The sequence below is a fragment of the Phytophthora infestans genome, genomic scaffold (assembly GCF_000142945.1).
Source record: "Phytophthora infestans T30-4 supercont1.41 genomic scaffold, whole genome shotgun sequence".
Taxonomy (NCBI): domain Eukaryota; phylum Oomycota; class Peronosporomycetes; order Peronosporales; family Peronosporaceae; genus Phytophthora; species Phytophthora infestans.
This window is the reverse complement of record NW_003303718.1, coordinates 812,538-830,145: the sequence shown is the minus strand read 5'-3', so window position 1 is coordinate 830,145 and position 17,608 is coordinate 812,538. Positions and strand designations below refer to the sequence as shown.

The following is a 17,608-nucleotide window of genomic DNA, read 5'->3' as shown; positions in this document are numbered from 1 at the left end:
CTCTACGGACGCCAATGAGAATGTCCGCCCATAAAATGCTGGAACGAGTCATTAGACGTTCTTCTCTCAACTCTAAAAAAAGCGATACTGCAACTCGCAAGTAGTGCACCTTCAGTATCAGAATCTGACCTTAGTACCCATTTGCCCAGTCCACTGAATACAGCAGCGGTTCGTTCTTCATACGCAGATCCAAATTCTTCACAAACACATCCGCCACTTCTTCCGGGAGGCTGAGCGCTGACACGTGCGGGGTGAGGAATACCGATGGGTGGCTCCACAGCGGACTTTCTCTAGGCAATGGCTCCTTCTCAAATACGTCCAACACGGCCTTGGATAAGAGTCCTTCATCCAGCGCAGTCACTAATTCGGTTTCGTTAATCACATCTCCGCGTCCGACATTAATGAATACTGGTTTCTTGTCCTTGCAAGCCTGCAGTCGCTCCACATTCAGTATCCCTCTCGTGGCATCGGTACTTGGCAAGACGTTAACGACAAAGTCAGCAACGCTAAGAACATCGTCAAGGTCGCACGACACTCGGTCAGCACTTTCCTTCAGTTTATCAGCATCCTCCTTGCTAATGCGGCGCTTAAACCCCACGACTTTAAACCCCGCAGTCTTCATCAACCGACCGATTCCCTGGCCGATCTCGCCAAGTCCGAGGATACTGACGGTCAAGGGCCTAAAAGATCGGTACTTTAACTCCGTCCTAGCATATTTGTGTTGCTTCTGGAACTTTTGTACCTCGATGAACTTGCGTTCGAGCGCGATGACCCAGCCGAAGACGTATTGCGCCATGGCATTTGGCATGATGCCGCCAGCGCGGGTCAGGATAAACTTTGGGAATTCATTTCGGTCCGCCTGGGCCAGTTGCTGAAAAAATGGTTCCACGCCGGCATAGGTGGACTGGATCCATTTGACAGATTGCAAAAGATTGGGCGATTCCTTCGGTAGGAAGTTTGCGCGGTCTAGTAGCAACTTGGCGCCCAAACTGGCGTCGGCCAGGACGAACTCGGCGTCTTCGAGCGTCTGGCGCTGCGTGGAAGTGAGCGTCCAGACTTGCTGGGCCGGGACGGGGACGTCAACGACCTCCACCTGTTGCGCGGCGGCGGCACAGGACACCGCGAGGCGCGAGCGAACGGCTGCTCCCAGTCCTTCGATGGAAGAGATGACAGGGATACGAAGCACCATGGCTGTGTGTCAAACAAAATAATCTCTGACAGGATATTTTTCAGCACATCCTCACTTTCAATTTGTCTGTCAGACTTGATTACATGGAGGGATTTCAAATTGAAACTGTCAAAAAAAAACAAATTCTCGCAGTTTTGTGTTTGACATGGTAGAGACAGCAACATTGCCTAATTTGCCAAGACGATGCCGATCCTTTTGGCGGCCGAGGCCGAAGCGGAGCAGCAGCGCTGGGCGGGTGCTGAGCTGCTGGTGTGTGCCGTGATCCAGCTGCTACTAGTGAACGTAGCCTACCGCATCGATCGTATGCGCGAGGCTCCGCTGTTGTCCACGTCTTCGTGGGCAATTTTCTTTGGTCTGTTGAGCGGTGCATTGCTCGCGCTTGTTTCGGAAGTGGTAGGTCGCCGCAATTGCAATTATTGTACTAGTAATCTATCTGCTAAGTTGAATATTTTGGGCTCTCAATTGTATCAGCGCGTGCAAGGCGCGGGGCTAGATCCGCAGATTCTGTTCCTTGGACTGCTTCCCCCGATCATCCTGGAGGCAGGCTTCAATACTCAACGCAAAGGCTTTTTCAGCAACTTTTTTGCCATCTTGTTGTTGGCAATTGCTGGCACTTTAGTGGCTACTTTCGCCACGGGAGGAATCCTCATCTGGCTAGGCAACATGGGGGTGATCACTCATCTCACCTCCGCCGAGGCATTTCTCTACGGATCGCTGATCTCTGCTATCGACCCGGTGGCGACGCTGCTTGTGTTCAAGAAGTGCAAAGCTCCCTCTCTGCTGTTCAATTTGGTGTTCGGAGAGAGTGTACTAAACGACGCAGTGGCTATCGTCATCTTTACGCTCTTCCAGCGGTTCGTGGAGAGCGGTAACACCGACGTCAATGCCCAAGTAGCCATGTTCATGGTGTTCAGACTGCTGAGTATCGGTGTGGGCTCTGTGGCTTTGTCTGGAGCCATCTGCTACTCGTCTGCTTACTTTTTACGTCACTCAGACCCTGCACTGCGTCAGCACCCCATCTACGAGATGTCCATCATTCTGCTCAGTTGCTACGCGAGTTACTTGGCGGCCGATTTGTTCGAGCTCAGCGGACTGCTTGCGGTGTTCTTCAGTGGCGTGTTCATCCGACACTACCACATGTACAACATCTCCAAGGCCAGTGCGTTCGCGTTCAAGCAATTACTGTCCACAATGGCGTTTCTGGCCGAGAACTTCATCTACCTGTATCTTGGACTCAGCGTGTTCGCGTATCGAGACTCCTTCGTCTGGGACTGGAAGTTTATCTTTGCCAATTTCGGGGCGTGTTTGCTGGCTCGAGCGCTCAACACCTTTCCACTGTGCTCTCTCGCAAACCTTGGGCGCTCAGAGCAGCAAAAAATCCCCTTCACGTACCAAATTGTCATCTGGTTCTCTGGTCTGCGTGGTGCTATTGCTTTCGCATTGGTGCTGAATGTATCGACGGGTAACCCCATCCACGCGGCGATTCTCAAGAGCTCCACACTGTTCCTGGTGTTGTTCACGACTGTGTTCTTCGGTGCGGCGACAGGTCCTCTACTGCGTGTGCTTGGACTGGCGGGAGACCCTCAGCCTGAGCGAGATATCGTTAACTGCGAAGACAGTTACACGGGTAAAGCTGACGAGCAACAACCGCTACTACGACAGTCTCTGTCTCCTCTTGGGTCCCGCAGCGTGCACGGTCGTTGGGTGGATCTGGACGAAAAGTACCTTAAGCCGATCTTTGGTGGCAACCCACGTCTCCAGAGCGACACCAATCTGGCCAGATATGTAGAGATTGAAACGGAGACTCAGATTCCTAGTGCATGACACAGTCTTCCCTCGTGGGGACCACTCGGTTGATCCGTGCACATGAGCAACTGCTCCCGGGTTCTGCCTGGAGCAAGCGATAGTACGATAGAAAGCTCGTGGGACACGAAGAGCTCCACGCTTGTGCGGGGTCTGCTTACTAACACTGAAGTAGCAACTTATTCTTGTTGTGCACCAGTGTTCGTTGTCGTTGTCGTTTAGGTTACTGGAAAACTGGCGAGTAGACGTACTCCACACTCCCGATCTGGATCTGCTGGACGTCTTGGTACAGTTGGCGACGTAAGTGTCGGCGTACGACGTTGATCGGGTCCTGACGCATGTGTTGCCATTCCGCTTCCTCATGGAGGAAATGATCACGATACGTGGCCAATGCTTTCACGTGCTTGTCCTTGTGCTGACGGATCTCCGAGCAACGCACAAGCAGATCGTGTGAATTCACTTCCACCAACGAATCCTGCGCCGCTCTCTCCACAGTCTCAATGGTGCGAAATTTCGCAGCTTGCGTAGCTGGAACATTCTTCGACGAGTTAAACCTTGCAGTCGCTAAGGTTGACTGCGGGGGTGGTTTACCGCTTGCTTGGGTTCGACTTGGTTGTAGTATTCTTTCCCCTCGTCGAAGTGACGGAACAGTATGCGCAACGTGGTCGTTCTCATCTCGTTTTCGTTCGACGAGCTTCACTTTGGCCTTCCAGTTGCGCGTTTGCCATGGCGATTCCTGCGTACCAGCCAAGCGAAACACAAGTTACTTACGTATACGTCATGGAAACCTCACAGTGTACAACAAGAACACGTTTCGTACGGCATGCAGGCTGGCGAGTTTCTTGGCGAGCTCGACATCTCGTCTGGTCTTAGTGTTCACTTCTTGCGGAGATTTGATGCGCCGAAGACGCTGCCGATGCGCTTTGTGCTCTTCCGTGACGCGTTCCTCTTCAATCACCTTGGCGTCTGCGTCGATCAGAGCCTGGAACAACCTTTTGTGCTCTTTGGATCCTCCTAACGTGTTAGCCAAGTCCACTGCATTGCGAAGTTTCACTTTGCTGAGAGATTCCTCCAACCCTGCCTCAATGGTGTGAGGATTCTCTTGCCAAGGATTCTCGATTGTTGCTTGACTACTCAGCAATTGATTCGTCTTCTGCCGTAGTGCAACTTGCTCTGCCAACAAATAGTCACTGACCTCTGGCAAACCCAAGACATGGAGAGGTTCTGAGTCGACGCAAACTCAAAAGCTTCAACATGAAATACGGACCTGCTTCAATTTGATACTCGCCTACAACCACTTGTCTCCGCTGAAAATCTTTTACACGCTACAAAAAACAATGAGGGTGTGTTAACCAGCAGCTTTTTAGAAGAAGAAAAAAACTAACCTTAAAACTCTCGAGGGTCTGGCGTTTGCTGAAGTTGGCCGTGAGGTTGTCAGTCAAATTGGCTGTCGCCTCCGAAATCGGAAGATCAGGTATTGATTTGGTTCGCCTAGTTGCGTTGGGATTGCTGGACACCCCTCTCTTGTTTCCTAGAGGTTGCGTTAGATGATCCACCGCTCGAATAGTCAAGCGACGAGAGCGTTCACACTGCGCGACACAGTCAAGAAATGTCGTCGATTCAAAGAAGTGATCGTCGCGCTCTAGAGTGCCAGCAACATGTTTGCTTTTGTACCGGACGTAGTGTCGTTCGTCGCTGTGCAGGTCGTCAAAAGTGCTGATCGGATAGTTCCACGGCTCCAAGTCACAACTTGGTTTGCACTCTGGGGAAAACTGCGCTGGATCTTCCGGAGTACTCGATGCCAAAGGACGAAATAGTTGTTGCAAGAGCTTATGCTGGCTGTCTTCTTCTTCTTCTTCTTCACTTTCATCTAGAAGCTCGCTGTTTGCACTGTTTGCATGCTTCTCGGGTGTATTTGTCGAAATTCGTGGCGGTGTATCAGCTGATTTAGTGTCTCGAATCTCCTCACAGCTTTCGGCATCAATTTGGTACCGTTTGAGAACTTGGGGCAGCGGAATAGCAGTGATTCGTGCTTCATTTCGGAGCTGCAAACAAAAAGCGCTATTAAATGATCGCTGTCCTGTTGAAAGGAGACGTCACTCACTCATTTACTACCAAGTGCTTACCATTTGCTTGACAGTCATTCTGCTCCCATCGAAGCTCCTCTCATTCCCTTTGCCTCTGTCGACGCTCCTTGTCTTGTGCTTTAGTGTGCTACCACTGCCTTCACTCTTATTGTCGCCTTGATGCTGCGGTCTAAAGTACTCCAGTGCTTTGCCTCTTTCAAGCTCTACCTGGCGAGACTCCGAGTCCGTGATCCACTCGCGATTCAGTAGCTGCAGCATTGGGAACACGCGTCGACGAGGAAGCCGTGACCGATACAGAACTTCTCGTGCAGGTTGAGAAGCACTCGAGAACTTCTTTAATCTTTCATCTCGATGCAGTTCGCGTAGAATCTCTTCATCGAGATCTGTATCACTGAAAAGTAGAGACTCCAACAAGTACAGTCGATTATGACTCAATCGAAGGGGGTTGTCACGCAAATCTAGCTCGCATAACCGCGGCGCAGAAGCCAAAGCCAAGATATCTTCCAGCACATGAAGCAGATTGTTACTCAGCACCAACACTTCCAAGTACGGCAACTCTTGACTCACTCGAGATCCAGGGAATCGCGTCAGTACATTCGACGATAAATCTACTCGTCGAATATTTTCCATTGAGAAGAGACTCGACGGGACCTGAGTCATTCCGCGACCTCGAAAATTCACGCACATCTCGTCAAAATCTCCATCTTCACGCTGGTTTGCCATCTTTGTAAAGAGCTCTAGCTCTAGTTTCTAATGGTAAGGTAGCTCGTTAAAAATACTCGACGGTTGCCGGTTGATCATTACGTGACTGTCTACTAGGGAGTCCCTTGAAAAAATGGTGTCGGCTCTGTTGGATGAGTTGCCATGTCTTATCGACGAAGCGGGCGAACTCATGGCACGTCTCGGTAGCCACAAGACGCTATTGAAGACCAAACGGAAGGGTGCAACAGTGTCAATTTCTACTGAGAAAAAGGACTTGACCGCCGACGTGTCAAGAGAAGATCTCACGCAGCCGACTTCTCGACATTCGGCTTCAATCGAGAGAAGCCCAAGCAATGCGAACATCCGGCAGACTCTGGACGATGTCGAGTTTTTCTCTCGACAATATTTGACAATGCAGTCCATTTCGTACGAAAAAGTGAACGCGAACCTGCCAGCTGCTGATCTCGACCGCAAAGAACTGTACAATGTTGCCGCCAGTGTCTACCAGCTCATGAAGCGCCTACATCATTGGCAGCAGGCAGCGTGGGAAACCCTCACGAGGCTTTTCTCGGACAACAGCAGCAGTGATTCGTGTTTGTTGACCTTTGACAGCCACCCGGAGCTCACCCGCCTCGTACTCGCTACTGTCACCACGTACGTCAAAGTGAATCTGCTGTGGACCTCGTTCAGTATCATCCCAGCGCTGCTTGCAGTCTACTGTTATCTCCATCACGCGCAGACTTTAGGAGGGGACAACGCAACACCAATCGCAGTGTATTCGCCACTGGAACACACTGATCATCGTGTGCGCGAGTTCGTGCTTCACTTTGGTACGGCGCCACTGCTGGCGATCCAGCATGACTTCCACCTGCAAGTCGCTGACAAAGGAGCATCTCTTGCTGCACTTACACTCTCGTGCTTCGAGCGCTTCGAGGCGTGTCGAGATCTCGCCAAACTCAGACAACAAGGCGTGTTTGACCTCGAGCCACCCGTGAGTGGTGCTTACGCGTCACATTCCAGTCTTCCAGACCTTCTTAACGCTGCTGACGTTGTCGACTGGGTGATCTGTGTGGTACTATGCGTCCCTCACCAACTCTTCGCAAGAGACAGCAGAACTGCCTCAATGTCTCCCAGATCTATTCCGTCGACGCCATCATCGCCGTCGTCCTCTTCCGGTTCCCCGTCGTTCTTGTGGGATTTCATGGAGACTGTCGCTCGAGACCGAATGGTGTTCACTATTCATCGCAACCACGTCGTCAATCTCCACGATCTGCTTTATCAGCAAGTCACGTCGTCGCTATCCATTGCGGTTCTCAGTCCCGAGACTTCTTCGATTCCCTCGTTTGGAAAAAACCGCTCGGCTGTGTCTTTGAAGAGATCTATGAACTCACTAGGTAAGTACGCATTGAGGAACTGTGGCGTGAACCATCGCCAGCGACGAGAAGTGGCAATTTGGCTCACAAAGAATTGCGTGCAACTAATGCAACACAATCCGGGACTGGTGGCCCCTTCCTTTCCGCTGTTTCTAGCAGCTTTGGCCATCGCTCATGATGAGACGCAATGGGCAATGTGCCACGGAGTTGGCAACTCGAACGCCAGGTCGTCTCTTCTTCCAAGCCACATCAAAGCCAAACACTTGCAGCGAGTACAAACGAGCTTTAGTGGAGCTGAACGGGAGATAGCGGACTTGTTGACTCACTGCAATCACCTCCGACGGCTTCTAGAACAAAACTCGCATTTCCTAGCCGAGTATTATCAGACATTCCTTTTGAATGGAGACGCTGAAGGGATCGCGTACACTATTCATCAACTTCTCCTAGCGAACGAGTCGGCTTCAGAGTTCCGGTCTCTGCTCGAAGGGTTCTTGGACAATGAACGGTATCGTATCAACACTTCGTCGGCGCCTCGGGCTACGTGGGTGCGGGAATGGCGTCAAGCGAATGCTCATTTGGCAAGGCGAACCCAATTGCCGCTGCTGGACTCGCTTCGTGCTCGAATGGAGTGCGCAGTCAGACACACGCAGTACATCTGCAAGAATGCTCAGCTAATCGAGCAGACAGCGAACTTTTCCAAGTGCTGGTGGTTCCACAGGATCATTTTCGACCAGTGCTTTGAGCAGGTATTGACCACAGCACCGTCGTCTGCAGTTGGACTGTTGGAGATCCTGTCGAGTCTTGCGGCGGGGAACTACGTTCTCGATGAACTCGTAGAAACCGAAGAAGCGACTGAGCAGTCGGAGCGGATGATTCAACGCATGGATCGGATGCGAACGAGTTTAGTGGAGCAAGTGGAGCTGGGGCTCGTGTCAGTGGTGAAGCGTGACGCCATTCTCCAAAGAGACGAAGTGTCTGCTCTCGTACAAGAAAAGAATGAACCAGCGGAACACAAAGTCACTGCGAGCAACCGAAGGCTTTCGAGCTTTTCACGCGTGCAGTCGAGTCAAGCACTGCGGCCAGGCAGTGCAGAATTGAGACTAGCGTCCCCAACTGCCTCAGTTTTGAGCCGTAAGCCCGACAGTCGCAGCAATGCTTCGTCGTTCTCTGCTAACCTCGAGCATATCCGTGAAGAAGAACGCTGTTTGAGGCTTACGAGTGCCTTATTGAACCACATCCGGCTGGATAACAACATGAGAAGCGCGATTATTTGCCGTGTTCGGAGTTGCTTCGTCCGCTTCATGAGGGGAATCGTGGGTACGTCGGACTCCAATGGGGCAGGCAAGACAAGTGATGGAGTAGCTTTGCGCTGCTCCCTTCAAGACGCGTGTGTGCAAATTCGATGTTTCCTCAGGGCTAGCCAAAGATTGCTTGGAGGCAGCAGCGAATTGAACGATATGAGCGACGTCTCGCTGGGCGAAGCGGTCCAGAACGCCCTTGCTAAGGATCTCGCAGACGAGTGCAGTGCTTCGACTTCGATTCTCCCCCAGGACAAGAGGCTGTTAGAATGGACAACTGAGTTCCCGCGTGTGTCTGAGAAGGAGTTCGAGCAGTGCTCACTAGTTGACAGACTTTCGTGGCTCTATGTCTCTCTCGTGACGACATGGTGTCATCCTCTACCTTCTACAACGGTATCATCGCCTTCAGTTCTGGCTGCTGTGCGCAAACACTGCTTTGTATTGGCTCCTGGGGCCTCAAGCGAGGTGGACCCACGAGACTACACGGATCCGGAAGCTCTGCGCCATCTCAAAACTTTGATCGGTTCGACGGGTGTTAAGTCCGTATGCTCGACCGTCGCCAACCTGGTGGTAGCGCAAACGCTGAAGCTACGATCTTTGATTGAAGCAGAGCACGCCGTGTTGGCGTTCATGGACATGGCAATGAATAACAGCTCAAATGCCGATGTTGTTCTCGCTACAGCCCAAGTCCGAGCTCTAGACGACATCGCGACTCTACTCGTCCAGATTGGGACAGCAGTTTTCCTACTGCAGCTGCTGCACGACCACAGCCCACACGATACGTCAGACGCGTGGGAAGGTCGTGTAGCCCCTCGGCTTCTCCGCGAGCTCCAGCAAGATCCCGACCGACGATCCACGTGGACACGGCTGCTACCAGTTGCCTGTAGCTCAGGTTTCCATTCGAGTGTGTGGAAGCGAACAACGTACTTGTCAAGCGAAGAGGCAACGGACACTAACGCGCACATGATGGGGCTCGCCATGGCTCGACTGATTCCTTCACCTCACAGTAGTCAATCCATGCATCGGTGTGCTGTGTCGGCGTTGAAGCGGACTACGGCGGACACGGCGCAGCCAACCGCTGGTCGATCGAAGGCGCATCTTGACCCGGGGTCGTCGACGAGGCCTCTATTGGAAGCACTGGAGCTACTGGTAACATCTAGGACATCGGACAGCAGTGAAGCGCAAGGATCCGCGCTCGGGGAGCTGGAGTTGTCGCTTGAGCGCCTATTGCCACACGCCACTGCACTCAGCCGTGTGACCTCACTGAGATTACCTCAGTGAGGTGAGCCTCACTGCAAACTCGCTTCTATGACGTTGAAGCTGATCACTAAACAGAGGTACACTGGAGTCAAGTGCCCGGCACAGTTCCCTGCGAGAAACGCGACCTCAGCTACAGCGGCGACTACGGAAGCACTTTCGGCTCAATCAGCGCTGTTGCTGGCTCCCGCTGGGGAGCCTCCCGCGTCCACGGTCGCCTGACCCTTCAGCTGCTGGTGGCGGGCGATTGCGCGCAAATCTTCTAGACCTCAACTCGAACTTTGAGTCGAAGACCACCCAGCTGCAATGATCACTTGGCTGCTGTCCTCCCGGCGAGGCTTTCGTGCATTTGTCCGTGGCTCGCTCGATCGCTTCCAGCTTGAGCTTGGGGCCGGAACCACCGGCGCCGATTTGCCGCGTGTTCAGCGCGTGTTGACGAGCTTCATTTACAAGCAGAAACGGGCGCGGCGATGACTGCGCTACGCCAAGACGGGGCACACGGCGTCGATCGCCTCGCCTCAAGTCCTGGCACTATCGGCGGATGGTGGAAACTGACTGGTCGCATGCAGCAATGGCCGTACGCACTTGTATTGCGGCTTGCGCCGAGTAAGTTGCTCGTCGCTACTGTAAGCCTGCTCAGGGGTGCAAGATGCAAGTACGGTATGCTGTAAGGCCGTAGGTGGCAAGAATGAGGCCCTTGAATCTAATAAAGGGCTGGACAGGTCGAGTCGACCTGCTGCGCGCAGTGAACGACAAGCGGATGTGTGGTACGGAGCGGACTGATCGATTGGCGACGACGGTCCCCGGTCTCTGCTCGTCACCGCCACCAACAAGGTGGGAACGACCACTGCATAGAGACAAGCCGCGCGGACAGCGGAGCCCGCTCTCGCTTGTCCTGCGCAGTCAACACGGACAACACGCCAAAGTCGAGTCGGATGGCCTGGCATAAATGCCATCATGGCCACGATGGCCACGGGCTGCTTTCAGCAGTGCTGAATCAGCACCAGCCGGCATCGTGATGACATGAAAATCAGTCGCGGAGAGGGAGGGAGGGTATCCGACACATCCGAGGGAGTTTGCAGGCGAAGACGGATTCGTCTTGGGCGGCAAGGTCCTTGCCAAGGAAGCCTTACTTTCGGGTGTCGCATCCAGGCGACGAGCGACTACAACCATACATGTAATTACCGGTACCCGTAGTACGGGTAATTACGGGCCGTACGCCCTGCGGACTGTGCACGCAATGCGGAGACCATGACCTGCGACTGCGGATCCGCCGTAACGAACCCTCCAGTACTTGTATTAATGCGTGCGAACATGCTGTACAGTACAATGTTGCCGCGCTCTGCTTGTACTTACAGTAAGTAAAAAACTTTGAAGTACATGTACATGTACGGTAGTGAACCCAAGTCGTTCGGCTGGCAAATCGCCCTGAAAAGCACATTGCAATTCTGGTCTTACGCACGGCTGGCGTCAACACGCGTAATCCATTCAATCGTTGTCAAGTCGAGATGAAACTTGAGCGTTTTTTTTTAAAGAGTGTACAGTACTGTACAATACACAATTTGTTTTACCGTATGTCGAACGTACAAAACACAAACATTTAGTACTACAGTACTACATGTAGTGTATTAATAGTACACTAGGCCACAGGCTAAAAAAGTGAATTTTTCGTCAGTTATGTGCATGTACCTTATATAGCAGTATTTGCTCACGATACAACGCTATCTGGCGCAAACAATACAGTTTCAAATTTAAAACGCCTTAATAATTCTAAGCTGCGATATTTTCGCATATAGCTCAATCACTTTTAATATAACTAGGCTGCAGCTGTAATATTCAAGTATACATAACAGCGTGGTATCATTGGCAAAAATATGTATCTGAACTAGTGCGACATCGTATTATCTATAATATATCTGGTTTTCGCGAAATCCTGTTGGAAAAAAGTCAAAGCACAGAGAGGAAGCTCAGATTCACTTGTCAATTACCAAGATGCCCAGTACAGCCAGCCAAGTGTTCGACCGCCTCAACCGACAGTGGGAGGACGAGACCTCCAACCTCATTGGCAAGTTGGAAAGTGAGGAAGATGAAGTGTCTCGCTGCTGTATTTGCACTTGTAGAGTACCTGATATTGTACTGGCGAGATGAAATGCAACACCAAACATTGCCCCTTCACAACTTCTCACCCAATTACCCAATTTATATGGGCTTTTTTTTGTTGGAAAGATAATGATTTCTTCTCTTAAGTAGTCATAATCATCCTTGAATATCTGCTCAAATTCACATGCTACACTTAATCGAAAAGTGCGTGTCTTTCGTTCCGCCCAAAAAATCGAGGCTATGTTCTTGACATACGGCATCAGATGTTTTGGTCCTTACAAACTTTAGTATTACAATCAACAATGCCCTTTTTACTCATTTCTATGCACATTTGATCCTAGGAAGTGGGGCTGTCGGCGATGCGTTTAACACTGCATGCAGCAATCCCTACGCTGCTCCTGTAGCTAAAACCAACTTCTGCAGATGCGTTGCATTCCAAGCTGCATTCTGGCGTAAAGCTTGTCACTTTAGGCTTCTTTGTTTATTAAATATCGCAAGAAATGTTCTGTGCATGCATGATCAGCATCAATTTCCCGCAGACGTTTGAGCTTCCACCATTTTAATAAAAGACAAGAAAGTCAAACAACGTGTGTTTGTCTGTGATCTCTGTGCTACCCTGTTTCCATTGCGGGTCTGCCGGCATTAATCCGATAATTACTTTTGTATTTATGAGCAAAACAAAAAAATGGTGGTGCATTTCATCTCGCCAGTACAATAGTGTACCGGTATTGATAACAAAGAGTAATTCATAACTAAGGTATCGGCAGAACCCAGGTGTCGTTGAAATAGACCGACTCTTGGGTAGAAGCCTCCATAATTTAATTTTTGGGTCACAAATGTAGCCAACTGTATTTCATAGGATCGTACTTATACCAGAAGTAGCATGAGATGCGAAAATACTTAAAACAGCAGGGTAAATGCAAAAAAACAAGCATGTGCTTTTCCAAGAATCATGTTTTCCGGGATAAGGCATGGAATTCGCATAAAATTAGATTTTATGCGAAATCAAGCACCATACGCTAAGACACACTTTTTGAGACTGTTATCTACTGTAAACGATTTTGCCACTTTCGAAATTGCGATGCAGCATTTTCAAACGTTGTACATGTACCATGTATAATACTACTTCACGATGTACAAAACAACGCCCTCAAATAAGCGGGTACACGGGGTACTTTACATGGTTCTTTGTTCTGCTCATAATTACACATCTCTCTGTCTCAGGTATCTAAGCCACGCGTGTTCGTTTAGAGCGAGGCTCATTGCTACCGCCGTCTTCAGTCTCCTTGTCACCGTTGCTGCTGTTACTGTTCTTGGCTAGGGCGGCATCTGAGGCAGCGGCCTCTGTGAAGCTGTCACCGTTTGAGTGAATCATGAGGGCGTTGAGTACGCACGGGTACTGACTCTGCTTGGCATGCGCGGCAATCTGGCTGAGTGTGACATTAACGACGGCGCGAACCGTCTCGCGGCCTACACATGTGTTGAGAATCTCCTCCTTGGGCAGTGGTCGGTGTTCCTGCTTAAGCAGCAGCGCCGAGTTGAGCGTGCGCACAGCGTAGCTGCCCGAGAACGCCTTGCGAAACTGGAAACGGCAGCTCGGACAGGTACTGCGCAGCTTGAGCCACGAGCGGATACATGGCAGGTGGAACTCGTGGCCGCAAGGCAGCGACACAAATTGCTCGTCGCCGTTCTGCAGCTCGCTAAGGCAAATGACACAATCCTGGGCGCACGAAGAGCTGGGAGAGACGCTGGTAATCGAGCGCTTAGAGCCCACTTTGGGGGTCTTTGCGCCGCTGACAGTCCAGGAGGCAAGGTTGTCCATGACCGACTTGTCGGCGGGGGCCGCGTTCTTGAGGTGCGGCGAGATGTAGCGCACCATGAAGCGCACCCAGGCGGGCGTGCGGAACATCTGCAGCACGTCTCGGATCAGTGCGTTCTCGGGCGCCACGTATTGCACCTCCACTCGAACGGTAATGTCCATATTTGCTGTTGGTTGCCGAAGAAGCTTCGCGGTAGCCGTCGCGACGCAAATGGCCGAATGAGCGGAAGGGTGAGCAGCGCGGGAGCGAGGGCCGTTCGAAAAGAAAAGGCCGGCGAATCCGGCAGCGTCTCTGGACCTCCAAGTTGGAGTCCAACTGGAAACCCACTGTAGCCGCCCTAGCCCCGCCGACGATTATGACCACAGAGGCATAGCCAGGCGGCTAGTGGTACAGTACCTGTACAAGCTACTTCGAAGTTTGGTACATGTAGTACTGTACATGTACATGTAAATACTGCAGACTACATGTACAGTCTAGCTTGACTCAAGTGGCGCGCACATGTAAAGTAGATTTTGCTCAATTAGCTCAGTTTTTGGTCAATCGCTCCGGATCGCTTCCCAGCGTACTGGAACAACGTATGGCTATCGCCCACGTCGGCCGGCGTCCGGCATAACGGCCCGCTCGAACGCCACATTTGTTGGAAAAGCAGCGGGACTTCAGCTCTCTGGAGTCGAGAAGTGCTGACATGTTGCCAGGAGTGGTGTTGGTCGCGCTGTCCCTCGTCACTCACTGCATTTAAGTCTTACGTTCAAAACGTTAGACCTTGCGATGAGTCTTTAACAGTAGAGATGAGAGCTAGCCGGCGTCCACACTATGCTGGTTGCTGCGGGTGTGTGGCCGCGGTGGCCATCGCTGTGGCGCGTCCCGACGATGTCATCTTGTGAGTGCCAAGATGAAGTTGGACCCTCTTGACTTTTTAGCACAAGCACGCGACGTCATTCGGTTTGCAATGCAAATTGCACTACTGCGCTGTGGCACAGCAGTCTGTGGCCGGTGGTGAGTCTCAATACAGAAGCTACAAAAATGCGAGGTATTGCGCTCTGACGCTCGCAAGTCCAGCACAACGATCTCCGATCTATCCCTTGCTTTTGGAAAAGCACGTCGCCCGGGAATGAATGCCGCTACAAGATTTCAGACGCGCACAGACCCTGTGACAAAGTGCTGTGTGTGATACCTCCATTGCAAGACCTTCAATGGTTGGAGGTTCCATCGCCACCACAATGAACTGGTGACGACGCCTTGCCCGCCTGATGCTGAGGTGATGGCGAAGGACGATGCAAAACAGCGATGTGTCTCCTTGCAGGCGTGCAGCAACTTGCTGCCAGCAAGTCACTCACTCGGGGCGGACCAGCGCAGTGTCTACGGTGGGCCCCACCGGGTGGGATCCGCGTCCACCCGACATAGTACCACTAGCACGGCGAGAATCCCTGATCAAGTGCACGTTAAAATCGCGCGGCGCAACCTTCAAGCCTTCATGTCGCGAGGGAAGATGGCAACTTGCTGGTGGCGGTCATCGTGACCTGGTACCGGCCGGCTGCGAGCGGTGAAGCCCACGGCAAATACAATAACTGTGTCCGCTCGCCAGAACGTTAGACACGATACGGTACTGCCATGCATACTCACCCGGCGGGCGACCCGCAGCGAACAAGCCTCGAGGCCCTCGACAAGGAGGAGTAAACCAGTTGCAGATTCGATCGTGAGTAGTATTGACTAAGTGGATCCCTGCATGATTTGAGGGTGCATGTACTGAAATCCATACTGTATGTCGGGCAACGTTGAACTGTTGGAGGAGCGAAGCAGTGGGCGCCACAGTGTGGCGGGTGTACGAAATTATACCGCACTGCGGTCTCTCAGACTCTCAGAGTGAGACTCAGTTGCCTCGCGAGTCGCAAGTTGCGGCCGCCAGATCTGCTGCGCGGGACTCGTCTTCTCCGTTTGGGATTACGTGTATACAACTTGTACAGTGTTGTACAGAGTTGTTCACTGTGCGAACGGTGTTCAGGCTGGAGTGGCCGCAAGCAAACCAGATCTTTGTGGGCCATAGTCACTGTGATAGTGTGGCAGCACGGCGATCGCGATCTCGGCCGTCTAGCGAGTCATCACTCTTGCTTAACGCCAACACTCTTGGCAACAGTACCGTGACTTCGGTACACGATTGGAATGGAAAGTAGTCTTTGTGTTTGTCAAGTCCACTAGCAGATATACAAGGTTATTTGAAGATACAGCGGTGATTACCGATAAGTGGTTCATTACATGCACACTTCGATTTCGGTGAAGCGGACCGCCCAAGAATCTCGGCTGTGGGAGACCGCCGATTCAGCGGAATCAGGCGAATCTGACGTGACAAGCTGGCTCCTGAGCACTGCGTATCTCGGCAACTTGGGGGTCTCTACCGTTGTGCTACGCGGTTTCTATCGCGGCTTAGGCGAGCAGCATGTCCGACTCCTGCGGCGACGCGAGCTCCTTCTCCTTGAGGTGTGAGCGCGCGACCGCCTTGTCTGCCTCAAGCTGCCAATTGGGCCGCCCAAAAGCTACCGCAAACCCAATGAATGACGTTACAGCGTAGCCGCATATAATGCCGTGCCAGACGCCCAGCAGGTTCGGGTGCGTCTGGTGCACGCCCAGTATGTACGCCGTGGGCACGCCGACCAGCCACGCCCCAATGGCGAAGCCCATCATGATGGGCATGGGTCTCGCCTGCGCCTTCAGCACCGCCTACAATAGAAAGCCACGAGTGCTTAGTAGCTGATCACCAAAGTGAGCAAGTACATTATGCTGGAAATGGAGACTTACGAAGGAGTAGTAGAAGAACGCCAGAACAAAGTATGCCAACGCGGCCAGCGCGCATATCTCGCTGAAGGTGTCGATGACTTGCGGGTTGTTGGAAAACAGCCACCCGAGCTGTCGTCGCGCGCTCACCACGATCACGCCGTTGGTTGTGGTGAGCAGTGCAATGCATATTCCACACATCTGGGCTGCGAGAAGAGCCTCCGATGGTTTGCCTGCCCCCAAGTGCATGCCCATGCGCGTTACCCCCGCACTTACGACAGCATAAAGGGGCGAGGTCGCAAAGAAGAACAACTCCATCATCGCGTTGTGTGTGCCTAGCTGGACCTCACCGATCGTCGCAGCGAAAAGCGTCATGGTAATGAGCTGTGCGTTTTCGAACAGCGTGCCACCCGCGAGTGGAATTCCCACAGACAAAAGGCTGCGAAGAATGTTGGCATCCAAGAAGCTGCCGTCGCAGCGCCAAGCGCATCGGCGGTGGAACTTGCGGTACAAGTTCATGTACACGAAATAGCCAGCGAGTCTGGCGAACAACGCCATCGCTGTGCCAATCGGGCACCCGACAAGTCCGAGCTCCGGCAATCCAAAGTGCCCGTGCGTGAACCCGATCACTAGAAAGCCGTTGAGCGCTACTGCTAGCATGTTGAAAACCGCCGTAGGTTGCACAATGTGCTGCGCCTGGTAGAAGCACGAAAGCACTTGAAACATACTGCGCGGCCAGAGCCACAGCAGTGACAATCGGCAGTAGATGCCGGCGAGCGCTGCCACCCGATCGGTGACGCCTGCAAGCAGGAGGATATCACCTAGGTTCCACCAGAGCACTGCCAGCGGAACGCACGCCACAGTGAGCAGAAGACTCGTCATCAGTGCGTACTCTCCCAGCAGGTGATAGTTCTTGGCGCCAAAGGCCTGCGAGCACAACGCGTTCATACCGGCATTAAAGCCTTGCATACTCACAAGGATGGACAGGTCCATGCACATCTGCGCGTACGCCACGGCCGCCAGTTCGTCCACACCTAGATGCCCCACAACACTTAACTCAGTGATGGAGACGGCGAAGAAGCAGTAGGTGGACAGTGCGCTGGGCACCGCTAGCTCCAGCAAACAGCGCAGTTCGCGACGAGCAGATACCATGATCCGTTGGCGTTTAGGCTAGAGAGTGGGAGGCGACCGTCAAGCGGATATCGTATGG

General features: G+C 52.3%; 7 protein-coding genes across 7 annotated transcripts; 3 read left to right on the top strand and 4 right to left on the bottom strand.

Moving 5' to 3' along the window:
• Window positions 1-1,189, bottom strand: PITG_16098 (D-isomer specific 2-hydroxyacid dehydrogenase, putative; the record flags this gene model as incomplete). Its single annotated transcript, XM_002897824.1, has 1 exon — window positions 1-1,189. One exon carries the CDS (start codon window positions 1,187-1,189, stop codon window positions 131-133), a length of 1,059 nt encoding a protein of 352 aa, XP_002897870.1.
• A 183-nt stretch (window positions 1,190-1,372) lies between these two features.
• Window positions 1,373-3,013, top strand: PITG_16097 (Monovalent Cation:Proton Antiporter-1 (CPA1) Family; the record flags this gene model as incomplete). The annotated part of the gene is made up of 2 exons (XM_002897823.1): window positions 1,373-1,582; window positions 1,661-3,013. 2 exons carry the CDS (start codon window positions 1,373-1,375, stop codon window positions 3,011-3,013), a joined length of 1,563 nt encoding a protein of 520 aa, XP_002897869.1.
• Window positions 3,014-3,215: 202 nt separating this feature from the next.
• PITG_16096 (uncharacterized protein) lies at window positions 3,216-5,802 on the bottom strand (the record flags this gene model as incomplete). Its single annotated transcript, XM_002897822.1, has 7 exons — window positions 3,216-3,530; window positions 3,654-3,728; window positions 3,813-4,163; window positions 4,378-4,769; window positions 4,962-5,037; window positions 5,119-5,155; window positions 5,258-5,802. 7 exons carry the CDS (start codon window positions 5,800-5,802, stop codon window positions 3,216-3,218), a joined length of 1,791 nt encoding a protein of 596 aa, XP_002897868.1.
• A 391-nt stretch (window positions 5,803-6,193) lies between these two features.
• Window positions 6,194-9,733, top strand: PITG_16095 (uncharacterized protein; the record flags this gene model as incomplete). The annotated part of the gene is made up of 2 exons (XM_002897821.1): window positions 6,194-8,285; window positions 8,517-9,733. 2 exons carry the CDS (start codon window positions 6,194-6,196, stop codon window positions 9,731-9,733), a joined length of 3,309 nt encoding a protein of 1,102 aa, XP_002897867.1.
• A 446-nt stretch (window positions 9,734-10,179) lies between these two features.
• PITG_16094 (uncharacterized protein) lies at window positions 10,180-10,658 on the top strand (the record flags this gene model as incomplete). The annotated part of the gene is made up of 2 exons (XM_002897820.1): window positions 10,180-10,315; window positions 10,432-10,658. The coding sequence occupies 2 exons, from the start codon at window positions 10,180-10,182 to the stop codon at window positions 10,656-10,658; spliced, it is 363 nt and encodes a 120-aa protein (XP_002897866.1).
• Window positions 10,659-13,037: 2,379 nt separating this feature from the next.
• On the bottom strand, window positions 13,038-13,838 carry PITG_16093 (uncharacterized protein; the record flags this gene model as incomplete). Its single annotated transcript, XM_002897819.1, has 1 exon — window positions 13,038-13,838. One exon carries the CDS (start codon window positions 13,788-13,790, stop codon window positions 13,038-13,040), a length of 753 nt encoding a protein of 250 aa, XP_002897865.1.
• A 2,212-nt stretch (window positions 13,839-16,050) lies between these two features.
• On the bottom strand, window positions 16,051-17,550 carry PITG_16092 (Multidrug/Oligosaccharidyl-lipid/Polysaccharide (MOP) Flippase Superfamily; the record flags this gene model as incomplete). The annotated part of the gene is made up of 2 exons (XM_002897818.1): window positions 16,051-16,344; window positions 16,423-17,550. 2 exons carry the CDS (start codon window positions 17,548-17,550, stop codon window positions 16,051-16,053), a joined length of 1,422 nt encoding a protein of 473 aa, XP_002897864.1.
• Window positions 17,551-17,608: the final 58 nt, after the last annotated feature.